Here is a 16,816-nt window from a genome sequence, read left to right as displayed (position 1 = left end):
TGTGGGGGCTGCACGACGTGGTGGTGCTGCGCCTGACGCCGCGGGACGGCCCGCGGGACGAGAGCTGGCGGCCCTGGCATGGCCAGCCTATGTATGCTGCACACGCGGAGAACTTGGTACCGCAGCACAAGGAGTCGTGGATCGGCACGGGCGCGCCGTGGCGCTTCCTGCCGCGCAACCCCAACGAAACCGTGCTGCCGGTGTTCCAGCGGGGGCTCGACGGTGGCGAGGAGCACGGCGAGGAGAGCGGCGAGGAGAGCGGGGGCGGCGGCAAAAGGAACCGACGGCTGGCGTCAGCGGTGTGATCGGGGCGCTTGCTGTGCTGTGCGTGCGTGTGTCAGTAGTGACTGGGTTCCTGTAACACAAGCTGGCCTGTGCCCTGTTTTGACAGCCCTGGAGGCAGGCATACCGCTGGCGGCGGCGCCCGCCAGCGTGCAGTACTGCCCAAGCCCCAGGACGTAGTGCACCAACGCGGGGGCAGCGCGTTGTTGGCACATGCTGCGGGAGCAGCATCCGATCCCTGGGAGCGGCTGAGTCTCGGTTGTTGCGGCAGGGTTGTTGCACAGCGATAAGTGGAACGGACAGCGGTGCTGCTCAACAGCTCGCTCCGTGCCCATTTGAAACAGTTCAGCCAACAAGGCGGCCCCAGGCCGAGACTGACAGCCGGCAAGCAAGGCCCTCCGAGCAGTCTGGCAGCAGCAAGGGCAGGCAATGTCGCTGTGGGGGAACCTGAGCTCGCTGGCGCAGCAGGCTTTGGACAAGGCGAATGAGGTGGCGGAGGAAATCGGCGCGGACGCGGCGGCGGCGGCGGAGCAGCTGGTGGGTGCTTCGCCTTGCTTGTTTCCTCGCTGGCCGCGCCTGCCCGCCCAACGCGCCAGGCTCCCCTCGCCGTGCAGAGCAACGCCCGGCAGCATGTGGGCACGCTTCTGGAGCTCAAGGCGCCCACGGTGAGGCTCGCCCGCCCCGCCTGCCGGGCGCAGCAGGCGCCGCCTCGCGCCGCAACCGACACCACCCACCCACAGCACTCCCCTCCCTCCGCCCGGCAGGATGACGACCTCGAATTCGATGCCGATGGCATTCCGGTGGACTCAGCGGTGGCGGTGCCACGCGCCGCCAGCAGCTCCAGCGCGCGCCAGGGCGCCAGCGGCAGCGCCAGCGGCAACGGCTGGGGCGGCGGCGGCGGCGGCGACGCGGCGGCCGAGAACCGCAGCCTGAGGAGCAGGCTGCAGGCAGTGGAGACGGTGGGTGACCTGGCTGGGGGGCGCCGCGCCGGCCTACGTCTCCCCTCCTGCCTTGCAGGGGCGCCGCTGCTGCATGTGGCGGCTGCGTCACCGCCCAGGCTCCCGTTTGCAGCTGGCAGCCTGCGTCGCCCTGCACTGAGTCCCTGTGCACGCTGAATGACGCTTCGCATGCCGCCTGAATGCTCCCTGAATGCTGTGCCGCCTGAATGATGCTGTGCGTGCCGCCTCCCCTGGGTGCAGGCTGCCGCGGATGCGCTGGGTGAGCTGGAGGATTACAAGGAGCAGCTGGCGGCGGCGCAGCAGGCCGCCGCCGCCGCGGAGCAGGCCAAGGCGCAAGCGGAGAAGGAGGCGCAGCGGGCCGGCGCGCAGCTGACCCGCCTGCGCCAGCAGCACAAGCAGCTGCGGGAGCACAAGGCGGCGGCGGCGGGCGGCGACGGCGGCGGCGCCGCGGCCGCGGCCGCGGATGCGCGGGCGGCGGCGGCGGCGGCGGCGGCGGAGCAGCTGCGGAACGAGGTGGCCACGCTGCAGCAGCAGCTGGCGGCGGCGCAGCAGGAGGCGGCAGAGGCGCGGGAGCAGGCTGCCGCCGCCGCGACCGCCGCCGCTGCCGAGGCGGCTGCTGCGGCTGCGGCGGCAGGAGAGGGTGCCCCCGAGGAGGCGGCAGCTGCCGAGGAGCTGGTTGCTATGAGGGTGAAGCTTGCCAAAGCAAAGAAGCAGTTTCAGGTGCTCAAGAAGCAGGCGGCTGATGCCGGCGGGGAGCGGGATGCGGCGCTGGCGCAGGCGGCGCAGCTGCAGCAGCAGCTGGAGGAGGCGGCGGCACCTGCTGCAGACGACGAGGAGAGGCAGCAGCTTCGGGAGCAGCTGCAGCAAGCGCAGCAGCAGCTAGCAGCGGCGGAGGCCGTGGCTGCGGAGCACGCGGCGGCTTTGCAGGCAGCTCAGCAGCAGCAGGAGCTTGCTGCGGCTGCGGCTTCCCGCGAAGCCGCTGCTGCACAGGCCGCCGAGCTGCAGGAGCAGCTGCAGGGCAGCAGTGCGGGGGCCGCCGCTGCCGCGGCCGCTGCAGAGCAGGCTGCTGCCCAGCTGGCGGCGACGCAGGAGCAGGCAGCGTCGGCGGCGCAGCACGCCGCCGACCTGCGGCAGCAGCTGGAGGAGGCGCAGCACGAGGCGGCTGCCGCACACGAGCAGCTGGAGGCTGTGGGTGGGCAGGCTCGCGAGTCCGCATCAGAGCTGGCCGGCGCCCGCACGCAGCTGGAAGAGGCGGCGGCTGCCAGAGAGGCGGCGGCGGCCGCTGCGGCGGCTGAGCTGGCGGCTGCGCGGGCGGAGCTGGCGGCGATGCGTGGCGACGAGGACGAGCTGAGGCAGCAGCTGGAGGCGGCTGCTGGCAGCAGCGAGGGCGCTGTGGACGCGGCGGCGCTGGTGGCTGCGCGGCAACAGGCCCAGGAAGCTGCCGCGCAGCTGGAGGAGCAGCGGCGGCTGGCCGCCGCGCAGCAGGCGGCCGCGGCGGCGGCGGCAGAGGCGGAGGCGGAGGCGCGGCGGCGGCTGGAGCAGCAGCAGGCGGAGGCGGCGGCGCTGCAGGAGCAGGTTCAGGCCGCTGCGGCGCAAGCCCAGGAAGAGCAGCAGTCTCTGCAGCGCCAGCTGGAGCAGCAGCAGGCAGAGGCGGCGGCACTGCAGGCTGCTCAGAAGGAGCTCAAGGAAGAGCTCAGCGCGCAGCGTGCCCAGGTGGCCGCGCTGCAGCAGCAGCTGGAGGCGGCTCCGGCGGCCGAGGTCGAGGCCGGGGAGGCGGCGGCGGCGCTCAGGCAGCAGCTGGCAGATGCCGAGGCGGCGCGGCGGGCGGCCGCGGCGGCGGCTGAGGAGCAGGGGCAGCAGCTGGCTGCGCTGCAGGCGGAGCTGGATGCTGCGACCGCAGCGGCAGCCGGCAGCGCCAGCGCTGACGCCGAGCGTACGGCGCAGCTGCAGGAGCAGGCAGCCTCGCTGCAGCGGCAGCTGCAAGAGGCGCAGGCGGCGGCCGCCGCGGCCGGCGTCGCGGCCGAGCAGGCGAGCGCCGACGCCCGCATGGCGCGGCAGGAGGCGGAGGAGGCTCAGGCTGCGGCGGCCCGGCAGGCACAGCAGGTTGAGGAGCTGGAGCAGCAGCTGGAGGCGCTGCGTGAGGGCGCCAAGGCGGAGGCCGGCCTGGCGGCGGCGGCGGTCCGCGACGCGCAGCAGCGCGCCGCGGCGGCCGAGGCGGTGGCTGGCGACGCGCAGCGGGAGCTGGCGGCTGCTGGGCAGCGGCTGGAGGCGGCGGCGGCGGAGCAGGCGGCCCTGCAGGAGCGGCTGCGGGTGGCGGAGGAGGCGGCAGAGGCGGCAGATGATGAGGCGGCGGAACTGCAAGAGGAGGTGGCTGAGATGCGGCAGCAGCTGGAGCAGCAGGCAGCGGCCGCGGCGGCGGCGGACGCAGAGGGGCAGCAGGAGCGGGCGCAGCAGGCGGAGGCTGCCGCGGCGGCGGCGGCGGCCGCGGCACGGCAGGCGGCGCTTGCCGAGGCGCGGCAGGAGGCTGAGGCGGCGGCTGGAGAGCTGCGGGAGCAGCTGGCGGCGGCGCGGCAGGACGCGGCGGCGGCCGCCGCCGCTCTCGAGGCGCTGCAGCAGCAGGCGGGCTCTGCAGAGGCGGCGGCGGCGGCCGCGGCTGCGGCCGGGGCTCGCGAGGCGCAGGCCGCCGCGGCGGCGGCCGACATGCAGCGGCGCATGGAGGCGGCGGAGGCGGCGGCGGAGGCGGCGCGGCGCGAGGTGCAGGAGCTGCAGCGCCAGGCGGAGGAGCGGCAGAAGCGCTTCCTGCTGGTGCAGGTGCGGCGGGGGATCCTGTGTGTGGGGCCTGTGTGGGGCCAGTGTGCACGTGGGGCAACGGGCATATGGCTGGCACCTGGCACGGCTGGCGCCTGGCTGGGGGCCTGCCAGGAGCTGGGCCCTCCTCCTGCAAGGGTCATCTGGGCTTGGAGAGTCGAATGCAACCGCACCACGCATCCCTCCCACCCCTGCCACCCGCATCCCAGCACACACGCTCTGCATGCCCGCCCCGGCATGCCCCCCTGGCTTGCATGCTGCCCTGCCGTGCCCGACTCGCCCAGCCGTCTTACCCCCCTCGCTTCCTCCAAGTACGGCCGAATTGCAAACTACGCGTCCCACGTATTACCTTCTTCTTCTTCTTCTTCTGCCTGCAGACCGGCTTCAAGAAGAAGGAGCAGGAATTCGGCGAGCAGCTGGCCAGCATGCAGGCGACGGCTGGCGCGGCGCAGGCCGCCGCTGCCGAGGCCGCCGCCCGCTGCGGCGCCGCCGAGGCCGCCGCCGAGGCCGCGCGCCACGAGGCGGCAGCTGCCACCTCCCAGCTGGATGGCGCCACGTCAGCAATGGAGGCGGCCCAGGCTGCTGCCGCCGCTGCGGCAGCCGCCGCGGCGCAACAGGCGGGCCGCCTGGCGGCGGCAGAGGCGGCGCTGGAGGCGGCACGCGGGGCGCACGCCGAGGCGGCCGCGGAGGCGGCCGCGGCGGCCGCCGCGGCGCAGCAGCAGCTGGAGCGGGAGCTCGCGGCAGCGGCGGCTGCGGCCCAGCAGCAGCAGAGCAGCCTGGAGCAGCAGCTGAATGCAGCCAGGTGGGGGCTGCGGCTGGAGGGGCTGGCTGCCACGGGGCAGGCAATCAATGCGCCGCGGCTGCGGGCAGCGTGGGCGCTGCTGCTTTGTGTTTAAACGCCCTTGCCATGCCCCGCCCTTCTCTGCTGCTGCCCCCTGCCTCCCTGCAGGGACAGGCTAACGGATGTGCAGGCGCGGGCGGAGGCCGCGGAGGCCGCCAAAATCGAGCTGTCGCTGCGCGTGGCGGAGCTGGCGGCGGCAGCCGCCGAGGCCGACATCGACGCGGCGCCCACCCGCCGCGGCGGCGGCGGCGGCGGCGGCGTGGCCGGTGGCGGGCAGGATGGGGAGGAGGCGGGGGAGGAGGGCGGGCTGGCGCAGCGGGCGGAGGCTGCGGAGCTGGCGGCGGCGGCGGCGGGGCGACGTGCGGCGGCGGCCGAGGCGGAGGTTGACAAGCTCAAGGTGGGTTGCAGGGCTGGGAGGGGCCCACCTGCGGGGCTGGGAGTGGGACAGGCTGGCGTGCGGCTGGCGGCTGCCTGCTGCGGCGAGCGCTCTCCTGTGCGTGCCACCAGCACGGCGCCCCAGCGCGTGCCGCCAGCCCCCCGCCGCCGCTGCCCCTGCGCCTGCCCGCGGCTCTGGGATCGACCTGGGGTCTTGCCAGCCTGGCGCCACCGCAGGTGTCGCTGGCGGATGCGGAGAAGCGAGCCAAGGAGCTGAGCTGGCAGGTCAAGATGACGGCTGACCTGGCGGGGACGCCAGGTGTGCGCGGCGCCAACGGCGGCAGGGAGGAGCGCCTTGCCCGCTTCTTGAGTTGTTGTGTACTGGTTCCATGCCTGGCCTTGAGGTGGAGGCACACCCGGCCCTGCCTGCCGGCAGCATGCTCAGGCGCACGCTCTGTGCCGTGCCCATGGCCGCCGCAGGCAAGCCGGCGCCTGGCGCCGACGGCGGCGCGGGCGACGTGGCGTTGCGTGGCGCGGGGGTCGCCGGCAGCGCGATGCGCGTGCTGGACCTGTTTGGCTGCAGCATCGACTACGATCGGCGGGGCAGGAGATAGGCAGGGGCAGGCAGGGGCAGGATGGGGCAGGATGGGCCTGGAGCTGGCCGCAGTGCCTGGCGCAGCCTCCGGGCTGCACCGCCTCGCCTCGCCCGCCTCCACTTCTTCGATCGGTCGCCGCCCTGTTGCGACGGCATTCAGTTTCGGCATTGATTGCGCGTAAACTCACGGCCCTTCAAGCATCTAGGAAACCCGCCAGCTCAGCGCGTGCCACGTCAGCATTGGTTTACAACCACCCTTATAAGATTATAACGCTTTGCTACCAGCAGTTGTTCTTGCAGCCCCTGCCCTGTGTCGCTGCCAGACCCCGCGGACCGGGAGACGAGCAGCCACCCCCTGCAGTCACGAAGGCGTCACTGCGCAAGCCGCGCTGCTCGTGCCGAGGTCCCTGGGCCGTATAAAGTGGCCTTGCATATAGCCAAGCTCGTGCTGCCAAGAGTGCAGCCTCCCTGGCGCTCTCAGCCATCTTAAACATCCCCAGTGGCCCCAGGCTGCTCCTAATAAGCCGCCTCTAGCGCCTCTGTCGAGCCGCTGCACCAATGCCAGCAACGCGTCGTGCAATGCGCACCGAGCGGCAGCTGCTTGTTGGGGGCCACGCTCAGCTTGAAGGCGGCGCCTGTGGTCCCTGCCGGACTCCCTGGCATGATCATTTGGTGCTGGACTGCTGCGATGGGTGCTGTCAAAACCCTGCGAGGCCGGTGGCGCTGCTGCTGCTGTTGTGATTCATGCACAGCGTGAGAGCAGGTGCGCCACGCCAAGGGCGCACCCGCGAGGTGGCCCTTGCTGGCCAGCTGTGCGCTCGACCCTGCGCAGGCAGACATGTTTGTGAGCCTGGGCGAGGCCTCCCGCCGCATGTCCGCCGGCGGCGGCGCTGGCGGCGGGCATTGCACGCTGTGCATGGCCGGCAGCTCTGATGAGGCGCGGTGTCTCGTTTGTGACGCCCCTCAACACAGCCATCGCTTTTCCTGCCTTCCATGATTCCAGGCGCGCGAATGCTGCTGCAGGCTGTGCGTGGCTCGTGCGCCCTGCACGGCCTGCACAGCCCTCTGCGGTCTGCCGCCCGCACCGTAGCCAGCAGATGCAGTCAGCGAGTACCCCGGGCAGCAGCTGCTTATACCGAGAGCTACCGAGTTCTGCAGCAGGATTTGGCGGACATGGACGAGCTGCTGCAGGCGCCGCGCATCAAGAGGGCGATGGCTCGGAAGCAGCTAGAGCTGCTCGCAGCAGACGCGGCGTTGCTGGCCTTCGACGTGGTGGCGCCACAGCAGTACGCGGCATTGGTGGCGGCACAGAAGGAGTTGGTGGCGGCACAGAAGGAGTTGGCGGCGGCACAGACGGGCGAGGCGGCACAGAAGGACGCGGCGGCACAGACGGGCGAGGCGGCATTGGTGGCGGCACAGAAGGAGTTGGTGGCGGCACAGAAGGAGTTGGTGGCGGCACAGAAGGAGTTGGCGGCGGCACAGACGGGCGAGGCGGCGCAGAAGGACGCGGCATTGGTGGCGGCACAGAAGGAGTTGGCGGCGGCACAGACGGGCGAGGCGGCGCAGAAGGACGCGGCGGTGGCGGCACAGGAGGATTTGGTGGCGGCACAGAAGGAGTTGGCGGCGTCACAGAAAGATGTGGAGTTGGCACAGATGGACGCGAAAATCCTTGCGCTCGACATGAAGGCAAGGGCACCTGTCGCTGCGCTGCTGTCTGGCTCAAACCGGGAGAGAGGCAGCGGGTCGGGTGGCTCGGGAATCGGTGGCTGCTCCAGCCCACCATCCGTGACGCCGTGCTTTGAACGCAGTCGCTGGTGTATGACTACCTGTACAGCCATGGCATGCTGAACGCCTGTGGCCTGTTCGGTGAGCCCACGCCGTGCAGCTGGTTACAGCACAGCGAATGGCCTGCGTGCCAGACCTGGGCTTTGCGAGCGAGTGCTCGCAGCGGCTGCTGCCCCTGCCCGCTGTTGCTGCATGCTGGCATGCTGGCCCCTGGGTGCCGACTCCAGCCTGCGCACTGCCACTGCTGCAGAGTTTGCAGAGTACAGGCTGTTTGCACCTCTGACCATACGGCCCAAGCGGGACCGCCTGTCTAAGTGGCAAGAGCTCGCGGGCGGGCGGCACCCCAACCTGCAAGCCTGCATCCTGGCGGCCAACCCTTCGTGGGAGGCCGACTCGATCCCGGCTAGGTGAGTGGGCTGGGCAGTGCTGCCCCTGCAGCAGCAGCAGCAGCAGCAGCACATGTCCTGGTTTCTGTGCCGTGGCGCAGATGGCAGCAACCGGGTGCATCGCCTGGGGGTTTAGGAGGCTGCGAGCCAGCCCCTCTTCCTGCCATGCGCTGCCCGCTGTGACGCATGCCTCGCATGGATCGGCGCCGTACCTGCGCCCCGTTGTTTGCAGGGCGGTGCAGCTGTACAGCAAGCTGTCGGCGCCGGGGCGCCCGTGCGACACCTGGACCTACGAGCGCCGGGTGCTGCTAGTGGAGGGGCCCCTGAGCCGGGAAGACATGCGTTTCTTGAAGTGCGTGGCTGATGAGGTGCACTGCCGGTGTGAGCTGCGCTACAAGGTGCCGCCACCGGCCATCACGCAGGGCGAGCGGCTGGCCGATGGTGCTGAGGGCCAGCCGCCGGCAGCCGCGGACGGCGCGGAGGGCCAGTAGCCCAGGCAGTGCCATGGCAAGTGCACCGAGGCGTCTCGCCGCGCGCTGGCTGCTTGCCCTGCCTACCACTAGTATTGCGTGCGCCGCAATCCACCTAACCGTGCACCATGCACCTTGATCCTGCAATTTGTACTTCTTACTCCTGTCTTCTTCTTCCTGTATGCCCTCCAGTTTTGTCAATTCGTTCTTATCATCTTACCCCGTTGCTCCAGTTTCCATTTCTTCCACCGCCTTGCCTCGCCCACCTCCGCTTCTCTGTTGCGACAGCATTCAGTTTTGGCATTGAATGTGTTTAACCTCTCTTCCCTTCAAGTATCAACAACCCGCCAGGTCAGCACCTTCCACGTCAGCGTTGGTACCACCATCGGCTTAACCGCTTTGCTACCACCGTTATTCTCGCGGCCCCTGCCTGTGTCGCGTTGCCACTGCACCCCAAGCAGCAGCCAGGATGAGGAGCCAGGTGCTCGCGAGCGTGGCGGGCAGGTCCCCCGCCGCCCGCCAGCGTGCCGTCGCGGCGGTGCGCGCCGCGCGAGCCCAGGCCAGGGCCATCTTCAGCTCAGGGCCCGCCCTGGTGAGGCTCTGCCCTTGGACCTGCGCCGGGTCTGTTGAGGTTGCCCCTGCTACTGCCCTGCTGCCGCCGCCTCCCTCCCTGCCTGCTGCGCCACTGGTCCCCAACCCTAATCCAAGGTTGCCCCCTGCGATCGCCTCGTCCCCACCCCCGCTGCTGCACCTCCTGCCCACGAGCAGGGCTCCGAGGCGGGCGAGGAGAAGGCGACCGGCGGCGAGCCGCGGGAGGCGGGCGGGCAGGGCGCGGGCGGGCAGGCGTTTGAGGGCGTGCCGCGCGACAGCGGCGAGGGCCCCAGCCCACGCACCTCCGCCGATGACCAGCAGAAGACTGGCGGCACTGGCCAGCAGGCGCGCACCGCTGCTTGGGCTGCTGCTTGCCCTGCGCTGCTGCGTGCAGCGCCCCGCGCCAAATGGCCGCCTCTGCTGCGTGACGCAGCGCCGGGGGGCTGCGCTGCTGCCGGTGCCTGAGCTGAGCTGAGCTGGCGAATGAGCGGGCCGGGGGACGCTGCTGTGCCTAACCGGAAATGAGCATCGGCAGCCGGTGCCAGCGGCAGCCACCACATGCATCGCCTGCCCTTCCCGCGCGAGTACTGGTGCGCACCAGCAGCAGCAGGCCGCCCCTGGCTGCTGCAGGGGAAGCCAAGCGACTACCAGCCGCCCCACGAGACTGGCGGGCAGGGCAGGGCAATGGAGCCTCCGGACGACATTCAGTGAGCCGGCGGTGGTGGGAGCGGAGCCAGCTGTGGGAACCGCCCATCAGGCAGTCAGCGCAGCTGGCCTGGGGTTGCGTGCTGCACACGCGCAGCCACGTGAATGCCAGAGCAGGGGTTGGCCGTCTGGAGCACAGCATGCGTTGGCGTTGCTTACAGTTATTGCATCAAACGGGTAACAGGTACAGGGTGGCGCAATGGCGAACGCCAGGGAATACATGCAAGGAGCAAGTCGCTGGCTGTTGAAGGTGTGCACAGAGCTTGGCTGGCGCTCACAGCGATAGATTGGGCCAGGAAAGAAAGCAGTGCAAACAAAGCAGGCCGGCGTGGGCGGCGCGTTCAAACGTGCACAGTGCTGGGCGCCAGATGCACGCGGGGTCGTGTTCACAGGGCGTGGTGGTGGCCCTCAGCCATCCTCGCCGCCGCCAATGGGGAAGCTGCGTAGGCGCCGCATCGCCGCCTGCTGCTTCTCTACGGCTGCGGCCGCCCGCTCACCGGCCTCCGCCCGAGCCTCCGCGGCCTCCGCCTGCTCCGCGGCGGCCGCCTTTGCCTCCCAGGCCGCCAGCTGCTCCGCGGCGGCTGCCTCCTCAATCACCTCCAGCTTGCCGCTGCCGCCGCGGCCAAACCGCCAGCCGCCGCCCGCATTCTCCTTCCTCTCCGGCTTGAGCTTTTTGCTGCGCCTCACCGCCGCCCGCATCGCGTCGCGGTCCAGCCTCCACTTGAACAGCGCCAGCAGCGTGGCCGTCAGCACTGGGTCTGCCCGCGGGTGCAGCGTGGCGCGGCACCCGCCGCACGGCGTCTCCGGCTCCGCGGCGGGCACCAGGTGGGCGGGGAAGCCCTTGAGGGGGCCTCCCTGCATGGCCGCCTCCAGCATCACGGGGCCCTCCCGCTTCTTGCCGGTGTACTGCCGCATCACCAGCCTGCCGGTGTCGGGGTCTGGGGTCAGCACCGCGCGCACCACCTGCCGGTGGGCTGCCAGCACCCTGAGACCGTACTTGGCCGCGCCTGCAGGCAGGGCATGTGAGAGAGTGTGTGTGTGTGTGTGTGTGTGTGTGTGTGTGTGTGCGCGCGCGCGCGCGCGTTGTCCCACGTGTGGGGGGTGGGGTTGAGACCGGGGCCAGGCCCGATTTGGAGCTGAAAGCTCACAGCCCGCAGGGGGGGCCACCACCCAAACCCACCCTCACCCCGCTCCCCCCCGCAAGTCCAGCGGGCGCGCCATGCGTGCGGGCGCGCTCACCGTAGGCCTTCTTGCGCACAAACTGCACCCGCACCACGCGCTCGTTGTTGGAGGCGCAGACGTTCCAGCGCCGCCGCCGCAGGTCTGCGGGGTAGCAGCACAGCAGGGTGTGGCCGCTGCAGCCGTCCCGCAGCACTACCCTGTCGGAGAAGCGGGTGTGGTAGCTCATGGACCTGCGGGGAGTTGAGGGGGCCGGGGTGGGATCTCCGGAGAGGAGGGTCGGGGGTGCTGCTGGAACACGTGGAGTCTGTGCCGCTGGGGCAGTAGGGCGACCCTAAATAATCGGGGGCGGGTGCAGGCAATAGCGCTGCCTGGCGCCGCCGTTTGCGCAATCGGGCTGGTCGCATCACGCGAGCGTGTTTGCACGCGTGCAGCCAATGGAATGGGCTTCTGGCAGCCCTGTGGCACATGCGCCTGTGTGGCCATGTACTACAAGAAACCTGAGCAGCGCAGCGAATTCACCAGTAGCAGTCGCTTCCAAATTCATCGGTGAAGGCAACCTCGCTGGCCGGTCCCACTTCGCTGTCCGCCATATGCAGCGTCCGCGCCGAGACTGACGCCCCGCTGCCGCTGCTCACCCGCCCCGAACTGGAGCTTGCAGGGCTCTCTATCATCGTGTGAATCGCGTGGCCAATAATGGGCTCTAAAGGCGGGCGAAAGTCTTTGGCTCTGACCCCCCTGTGCTGCGCCCCACAGCATGCGCTCCGGAAAACCCGCCACTACGCCCTTCCCCCAGGATGCGATGACGTTCAGTGGTGCATGAGCAGCCGTATGCGGCCTCCTAGAAGCTGAATGTGGGCCCCGCAGAGCCAAGGCGGCTGGGCATTGTGCCCGCCCCCGCCACGCGCGCCGCCTGCCCACGGGCATCCCAGCTCTGTCTGAGGGGTACCCTACCTCCCTTCAGCGCTGGCAGCCCACTCGAAGGTCTTTAAATGTATATTAAGCTCTTCAAATAAACATCGGGAAAGTGGAGACAAATAGGCACTCAGCGATGCAAACGGTAAGGGCAAGCCGAGCCGTGGGTTACTGATGGGTCCAACCGTAAAAACTGCGTTGAAAACGTTGCACTAGGAACCACGACAGGCAACGTGCAACAGTGTCGGTGGGGGCTTGAAACGTGATGGGCCAGCGAATAATGGCCGGCTGCTGGCCGGCAAAGGTGAGGCCTGCTGCATCTGCTGTCTGCTGCGCTGCGTGCTGGGTCCGCCGCCCGCTGAGCAGCATGAGCTTGGTCTTGTCGATGTTGACGGTGAGGCCCCACTGCCGGCAGTACTGCTGGAGCAGGTCCAGCTGTCGCTGCAGCCCGGCCGCTGAGGTGGCCAGCAGTACCATGTCGTCAGCGTACAGCAGCGGCGGCACCACGGAAGCTGGGGAGGTCCAGCCGCTCGCCACGCCGCGCCGCCGCCATCAGCTCCTCCTTTTGGTCGTCGATGTAGAGCCCAAAGAGGGTGGGGCTGAGGGGGCAGCCCTGCTTCAGGCCTGTCACGGCCTGGAAGCAGGGCGACAGCGGTGCTGGTCCTGGAGTGCCCGCAGCACGAGTGCTGCCTGCGCTGTGCCCGCGTATGTCCGGAGGGTTTTCAACCTATGTGAGGTCCTCCACGAATAAACGCTCACCACCAATGGAGCCAGCCAGCTGGATGTGTCACACAGAGGAAGGGGCGTGCATGAGCATCTCACCCCAGCGAGCGCCGCCCTGGCGGGGGGTGCGGCGCCACCGGCCACCGCACGCAGACGGGCCTCTGCCAGCGCTGCCGCCCTTGAGAAACGGCAGTGAATGAGTTTCACGGCACAGCCAGAACATCAGAAACTGCCACACATAATCATCTCCAGACGCAGCCTCTTGCTGCTGCTCTTCTCCGGCTGCCGTCGTTCCCAGGCCTACAGGCGCGCCTCTGCCTCTGCCTGCTCGGCGCCCACCACCGCCTGAATCGCCGCCTCCATCAGCTGCCTGGCTGCCTGGGCATCACCCACTGCCGCCTCCTGCCCCCCTCCTGCTGCCGAAGCGCCGCGCAGTGGTGCCGGCGCCTGCCGCGCCAGCGCAGCTGAGAAGGCTGCCGCCACCAGCTGCCTGGCTGCCTGGCCATCCCCCTCTGCTGCCTGGGCTTCCCTGCCTGCCGCCGGGCGCAGCGGCGCGCCTGCCGGCTCCGCCGCCTGCGGCTGCTGCACCTCTGCTGCCTCCGGCTGCGCCTCTGGCTGCCTCGCGCCCCGGCCCTCTTCGCTGTGCGCCGCCTGCGGCTCCTGCACCTCCCCTGCTGCCACCGCCTCCTCCTCCTGCTCTGCCTCGCCCCCCTGCACCTGCTCTGCCTGCTGTGCTGGCTGCTGCACCCCCTCCTGCTGCTGCTGCTGCTCTTCCAGGGCTGCCAGCCTGGCAGCCAGCAGCGCCTGCACGGCGCGGCCCAGGCCGGACCGCGGCCGCGCCATCGCCGCCTGCAGCATGCCAGCCACGCTACCGTTGCCTGCCAGCAGGCCGCCCAGCTGCTGCAGCGCAGCGCACTCGCCCGAGTGCCGCGCCTGCCAGTCGGCATGCTGGCAGGGGGTGCAGCAGTAGGCGACGCATTTGCAGGCGCTGCAGCGGCGCAGCGCCAGTACGGCGCTCTCGGCCTTGCCGCAGCTGCCGCAGCGCTGCGGACCCGCGGGGGGGCCCAGGCTCGGGCCGGAGCTATTGCTGGGGCGCGCCGCCGGCTTGCCGTTGGCGCCGGCGCCGGCGCCGGCGGTGATGCAGTGCGAGTCGGGCGGCAGCCGGCCGCGCGGCGACAGTGGCGAGCGGGGGGACTGCGGCACGGCCGCTGCCGCCACGCGCGCGAAATGGACCTGCAGCACCAGCCGGCAGGGGCGCCGGTCAGCACCCTGAATCTGGAGGTGCCGCATGCCACCTGGCTGGAGCAGCCTTGTTGCAGGCGCCGCGCGGGTGCCCACAGGGCGCAGATGGGTGCAGATGGGTGCATCAGGCTGCACGATTCGGCGCACACAATACACGGATGCAGGAGGGAGGAAGCGGCGCACGCAGCGCACCTTGAGCTCCTGGCCGCCGCTCAGCTGTGGCACGGCGACGTTGTGCAGAGCGGCCGCCACGGCGGCTGCCTCCGCCACCGAGCCCATCGTCACCTTGGCATAGGCCACCGGCAGGCTGGGGTTGGGGTGGTGGCCCATGTGGCAGAAGTGGACGGTGCCGTACCTGAGCGCAGCGGCGAGGGTGGGAAGTCAGCGGCCCGGCCAGGCGGTGGAGAGGCCGGCGGCGGCGGCGGCGGCGGCGGGGGTGCCATTGCGGCCTTGGAGGCAGAGCAAATCCCGCTCCCCTGCTGCTGCTCCTGCTGTCTGGAGCAGCCAGGGCCTCGGGAGGCGCACATCAGCGACATGGGCATGCGGCGATCACCTGCTGAACACGGCTCGCACATCATCCGCGGTGGTCTGCTCCAATAGAGATCCGACCCAGAGCTCGCTGGTGGGATAGTCTTCCGCCATGGGGCGGCCGCTCCTCTCTGGCTGCCTGGGAGAAGGCCCACCGATGAACAGCAGGCGGGAGAAAGTGGCGCCTGATGGCACCAGGCAGGCAAGATCAACGGGGGCCTCATCTGGCGCCAGGCGGGCGATGGGCGCCTGCTGCCTTGCGCTCGTCTCCTGTCGTCCTCGCGCAACTCGAGAGTTAGATGGAAGAATCCAGACGAAGATGATTTCAATAGTTCACAGAACCCAGCAGCGTCAAAATACACAGCCGGCGCAATGGGCAACCACCGGGCGCTGGCGGGGACGGCGCAGCAGACCGTGCTCCCCTCTCGCAGCCGCTCGGTGGCCGCCTCACTTCAGCACCTCCTTTGCCACCTCGCCCAGAACCTTGCAGCACTTCTCAATCTCCTCCTCGCTGCAGCGTGGGGTGGGGGAAGGGGCAGCGCGGACCGAGCAGGGATGGGGCTCAGCCTTCAGCAGCAAAGTGCACGGTGCTGAACGTGGTGCGGGGAGCGGCAGGAGCGGCATGATTTTGGAAACGTCGGTAGCACCAAACGCAGTGCAGGGCGCGGCTGGTGCGCGGCAGCTGGCGTGCCGCGGCGCCGTTGCCGCGGCCGCCGTGCCGCCGCCCCACCTGACCACCAGGGGGGGCACCAGCCGCACAATGTCTCCCTTGCCCGCAGTGATGACGATGATGCCGCGGTCGCGGGCCGCCGTCACAAGTGGGCCTGCCATCTGCACAATTGCAAGTGGCAGGGGTGGGCGGGCCGGCCTCGATGCCTCGAAACCACTCGGCGTGGCGGCTCGGCCTCGTGCCAGCGGCGGCGGGGCAGCAGAGGGCCAAGCCGCAGCGAGCCGGGCGCCAGGCGGGTGCGGCTGAGCAGGCGGTGGGGCCGCAGGGCGTGCCCGAGTCACCCACCCGCCCACAGAAACCACACGCAGCCTGGTGCCTGGTGCCCACAGCCTGCAGCCTGGTGCCGTCACCCCCCAGCGTGCCCCACCCACGTGCCCACCCACCTGGTCTAGCTGGACGCCACAGATGAGGCCCAGGCCGCGCACCTCCTGCAGCCACAGGCAGAGCGGAGCAGAGCAGAGCAGAGCAGAGCAGGGCGGTGGGTGCCAGGTGGACTCATGCGCAGCTGTCGAGGCAGCCAAAGCGATGCGACGGAGAAACGGCGGCCGAAAAGGAAGCCGGCGGCGGTGGGGGCGGCGGCGGCAGCGGTGGATGTGTGGGGGCAGCGGCGGCGGCGGCGGTGTGGGAGCAGGGGCGCGCCGGGCGCCTGCGCCGCGCCTGCACGTGTGGGTTGCCCTCCAACGCCGCCCGCAGCCCCGACCGCAGCAGCTCGCCCTTGCGGGTCACGCCCGCCAGGAACTCTGCAGGGGGCCAAGCGGGTAGCAGCAGCAGCAGCAGCAGCCAGCAAGTCGGGGCGGCAGCCTGGCATTGGCCAGGCGAGGGAGGATCGCCTGGCCGGACGCTAGTTGGCGGCCTCTGCAGCCGGTACATGGTTGCGGCCTTCGGTGCGCCCCAGCACCGCGCACACACACGCGCAAGCAACTGCCAGCACCACACACACCAGGACAGCAAACACCCGCCACCACCACGCACACCAGACAGCAAACACGCATCACCACCACCACCCACACACCGCTGCCACCAGCCCACCTGGGTCTGAGATGATATCAAACACGGTGCAGGCGGCGTGGCAGACCAGCGGGTTGCCGGCAAAGGTGGAGCCGTGGTCGCCGGGCGCCATCACCGCCGCCACATGTTCCTTGAGGAGCACGGCACCGATGGGCAGGCCGCCTGCGTGGAAAGCGCGGCGGGGAGGGGAGGCACGGCAGGGGGGCTCGGCGGCGGGGTGACAGGAGGGCAGGGCACACAGGTCACCAGGATGCCACAGCCTGCAGGCGCTCACGGTGCTGACCGCTGGCTTGCAGGCCCGAGCCGGCAACATGAAGTGGCCTGCTGGCGCGCCCGCCTGCCAGCCCCCCGATTGCCCGGCGACTGGCCAGCGGCCTGCTGGCCCCTCGCGCTGGCGTGCCCACCCCACACAGCCGCCAGCAGCTTGCCCCGCAAGCCTGACAAGGCATTGTATGGCCCCTCCGCCTGGCCTGCCCACCCCCCACACCTGGCCTGCCCCTCCCACCACACACGCCGGTTGCCACACACCCACCCCCCCGCTGGTACCCTCCAATGGCCTGCCCACCCACACACCCACACACACCAGGCCCAGGCGCAGACCCACCTGCCAGCGGCTTGGCCAAAGACATCATGTCTGGAGAGACGCCGTGGTGCTCATGGCCCCACAGCTTGCCCGTGCGCCCCAGCCCGACCT

General features: G+C 70.5%; 4 protein-coding genes across 4 annotated transcripts in view; 2 read left to right on the top strand and 2 right to left on the bottom strand.

The window, feature by feature from the left end:
• CHLNCDRAFT_35902 (hypothetical protein) overlaps positions 1-377 on the top strand; it is a gene marked incomplete at its 5' end in the record, with an annotated part of 3,584 nt that extends 3,207 nt beyond the window's left edge. The window contains one exon of the mRNA XM_005846658.1: positions 5-377. Coding sequence (XP_005846720.1) covers positions 5-36 — 32 coding nt within the window. The 3' untranslated portion in view covers positions 37-377. The remainder of the gene's footprint in view (positions 1-4) is intronic.
• A 6,476-nt stretch (positions 378-6,853) lies between these two features.
• CHLNCDRAFT_52925 (hypothetical protein) lies at positions 6,854-8,522 on the top strand (the record flags this gene model as incomplete). The annotated part of the gene is made up of 4 exons (XM_005846657.1): positions 6,854-7,558; positions 7,669-7,726; positions 7,896-8,052; positions 8,264-8,522. The coding sequence occupies 4 exons, from the start codon at positions 6,854-6,856 to the stop codon at positions 8,520-8,522; spliced, it is 1,179 nt and encodes a 392-aa protein (XP_005846719.1).
• Positions 8,523-12,372: 3,850 nt separating this feature from the next.
• Positions 12,373-14,498, bottom strand: CHLNCDRAFT_135138 (hypothetical protein; the record flags this gene model as incomplete). Its single annotated transcript, XM_005846519.1, has 5 exons — positions 12,373-12,525; positions 12,714-12,792; positions 12,919-13,847; positions 14,049-14,211; positions 14,410-14,498. The coding sequence occupies 5 exons, from the start codon at positions 14,496-14,498 to the stop codon at positions 12,373-12,375; spliced, it is 1,413 nt and encodes a 470-aa protein (XP_005846581.1).
• Positions 14,499-14,665: 167 nt separating this feature from the next.
• CHLNCDRAFT_35898 (hypothetical protein) overlaps positions 14,666-16,816 on the bottom strand; it is a 5,147-nt gene continuing 2,996 nt past the window's right edge. The window contains exons 10-15 of the mRNA XM_005846518.1: positions 16,727-16,814; positions 16,144-16,284; positions 15,772-15,854; positions 15,498-15,542; positions 15,115-15,215; positions 14,666-14,895 (exon numbers count right to left, since the gene is read on the bottom strand). Coding sequence (XP_005846580.1) covers positions 14,832-14,895; positions 15,115-15,215; positions 15,498-15,542; positions 15,772-15,854; positions 16,144-16,284; positions 16,727-16,814 — 522 coding nt within the window. The 3' untranslated portion in view covers positions 14,666-14,831. The remainder of the gene's footprint in view (positions 14,896-15,114; positions 15,216-15,497; positions 15,543-15,771; positions 15,855-16,143; positions 16,285-16,726; positions 16,815-16,816) is intronic.

The sequence above is a fragment of the Chlorella variabilis genome, assembly GCF_000147415.1.
Source record: "Chlorella variabilis unplaced genomic scaffold CHLNCscaffold_13, whole genome shotgun sequence".
Classification (NCBI taxonomy): domain Eukaryota; kingdom Viridiplantae; phylum Chlorophyta; class Trebouxiophyceae; order Chlorellales; family Chlorellaceae; genus Chlorella; species Chlorella variabilis.
Note: the sequence above shows the minus strand (reverse complement) of the source record. Positions and strands in the feature narration are given on the sequence as shown.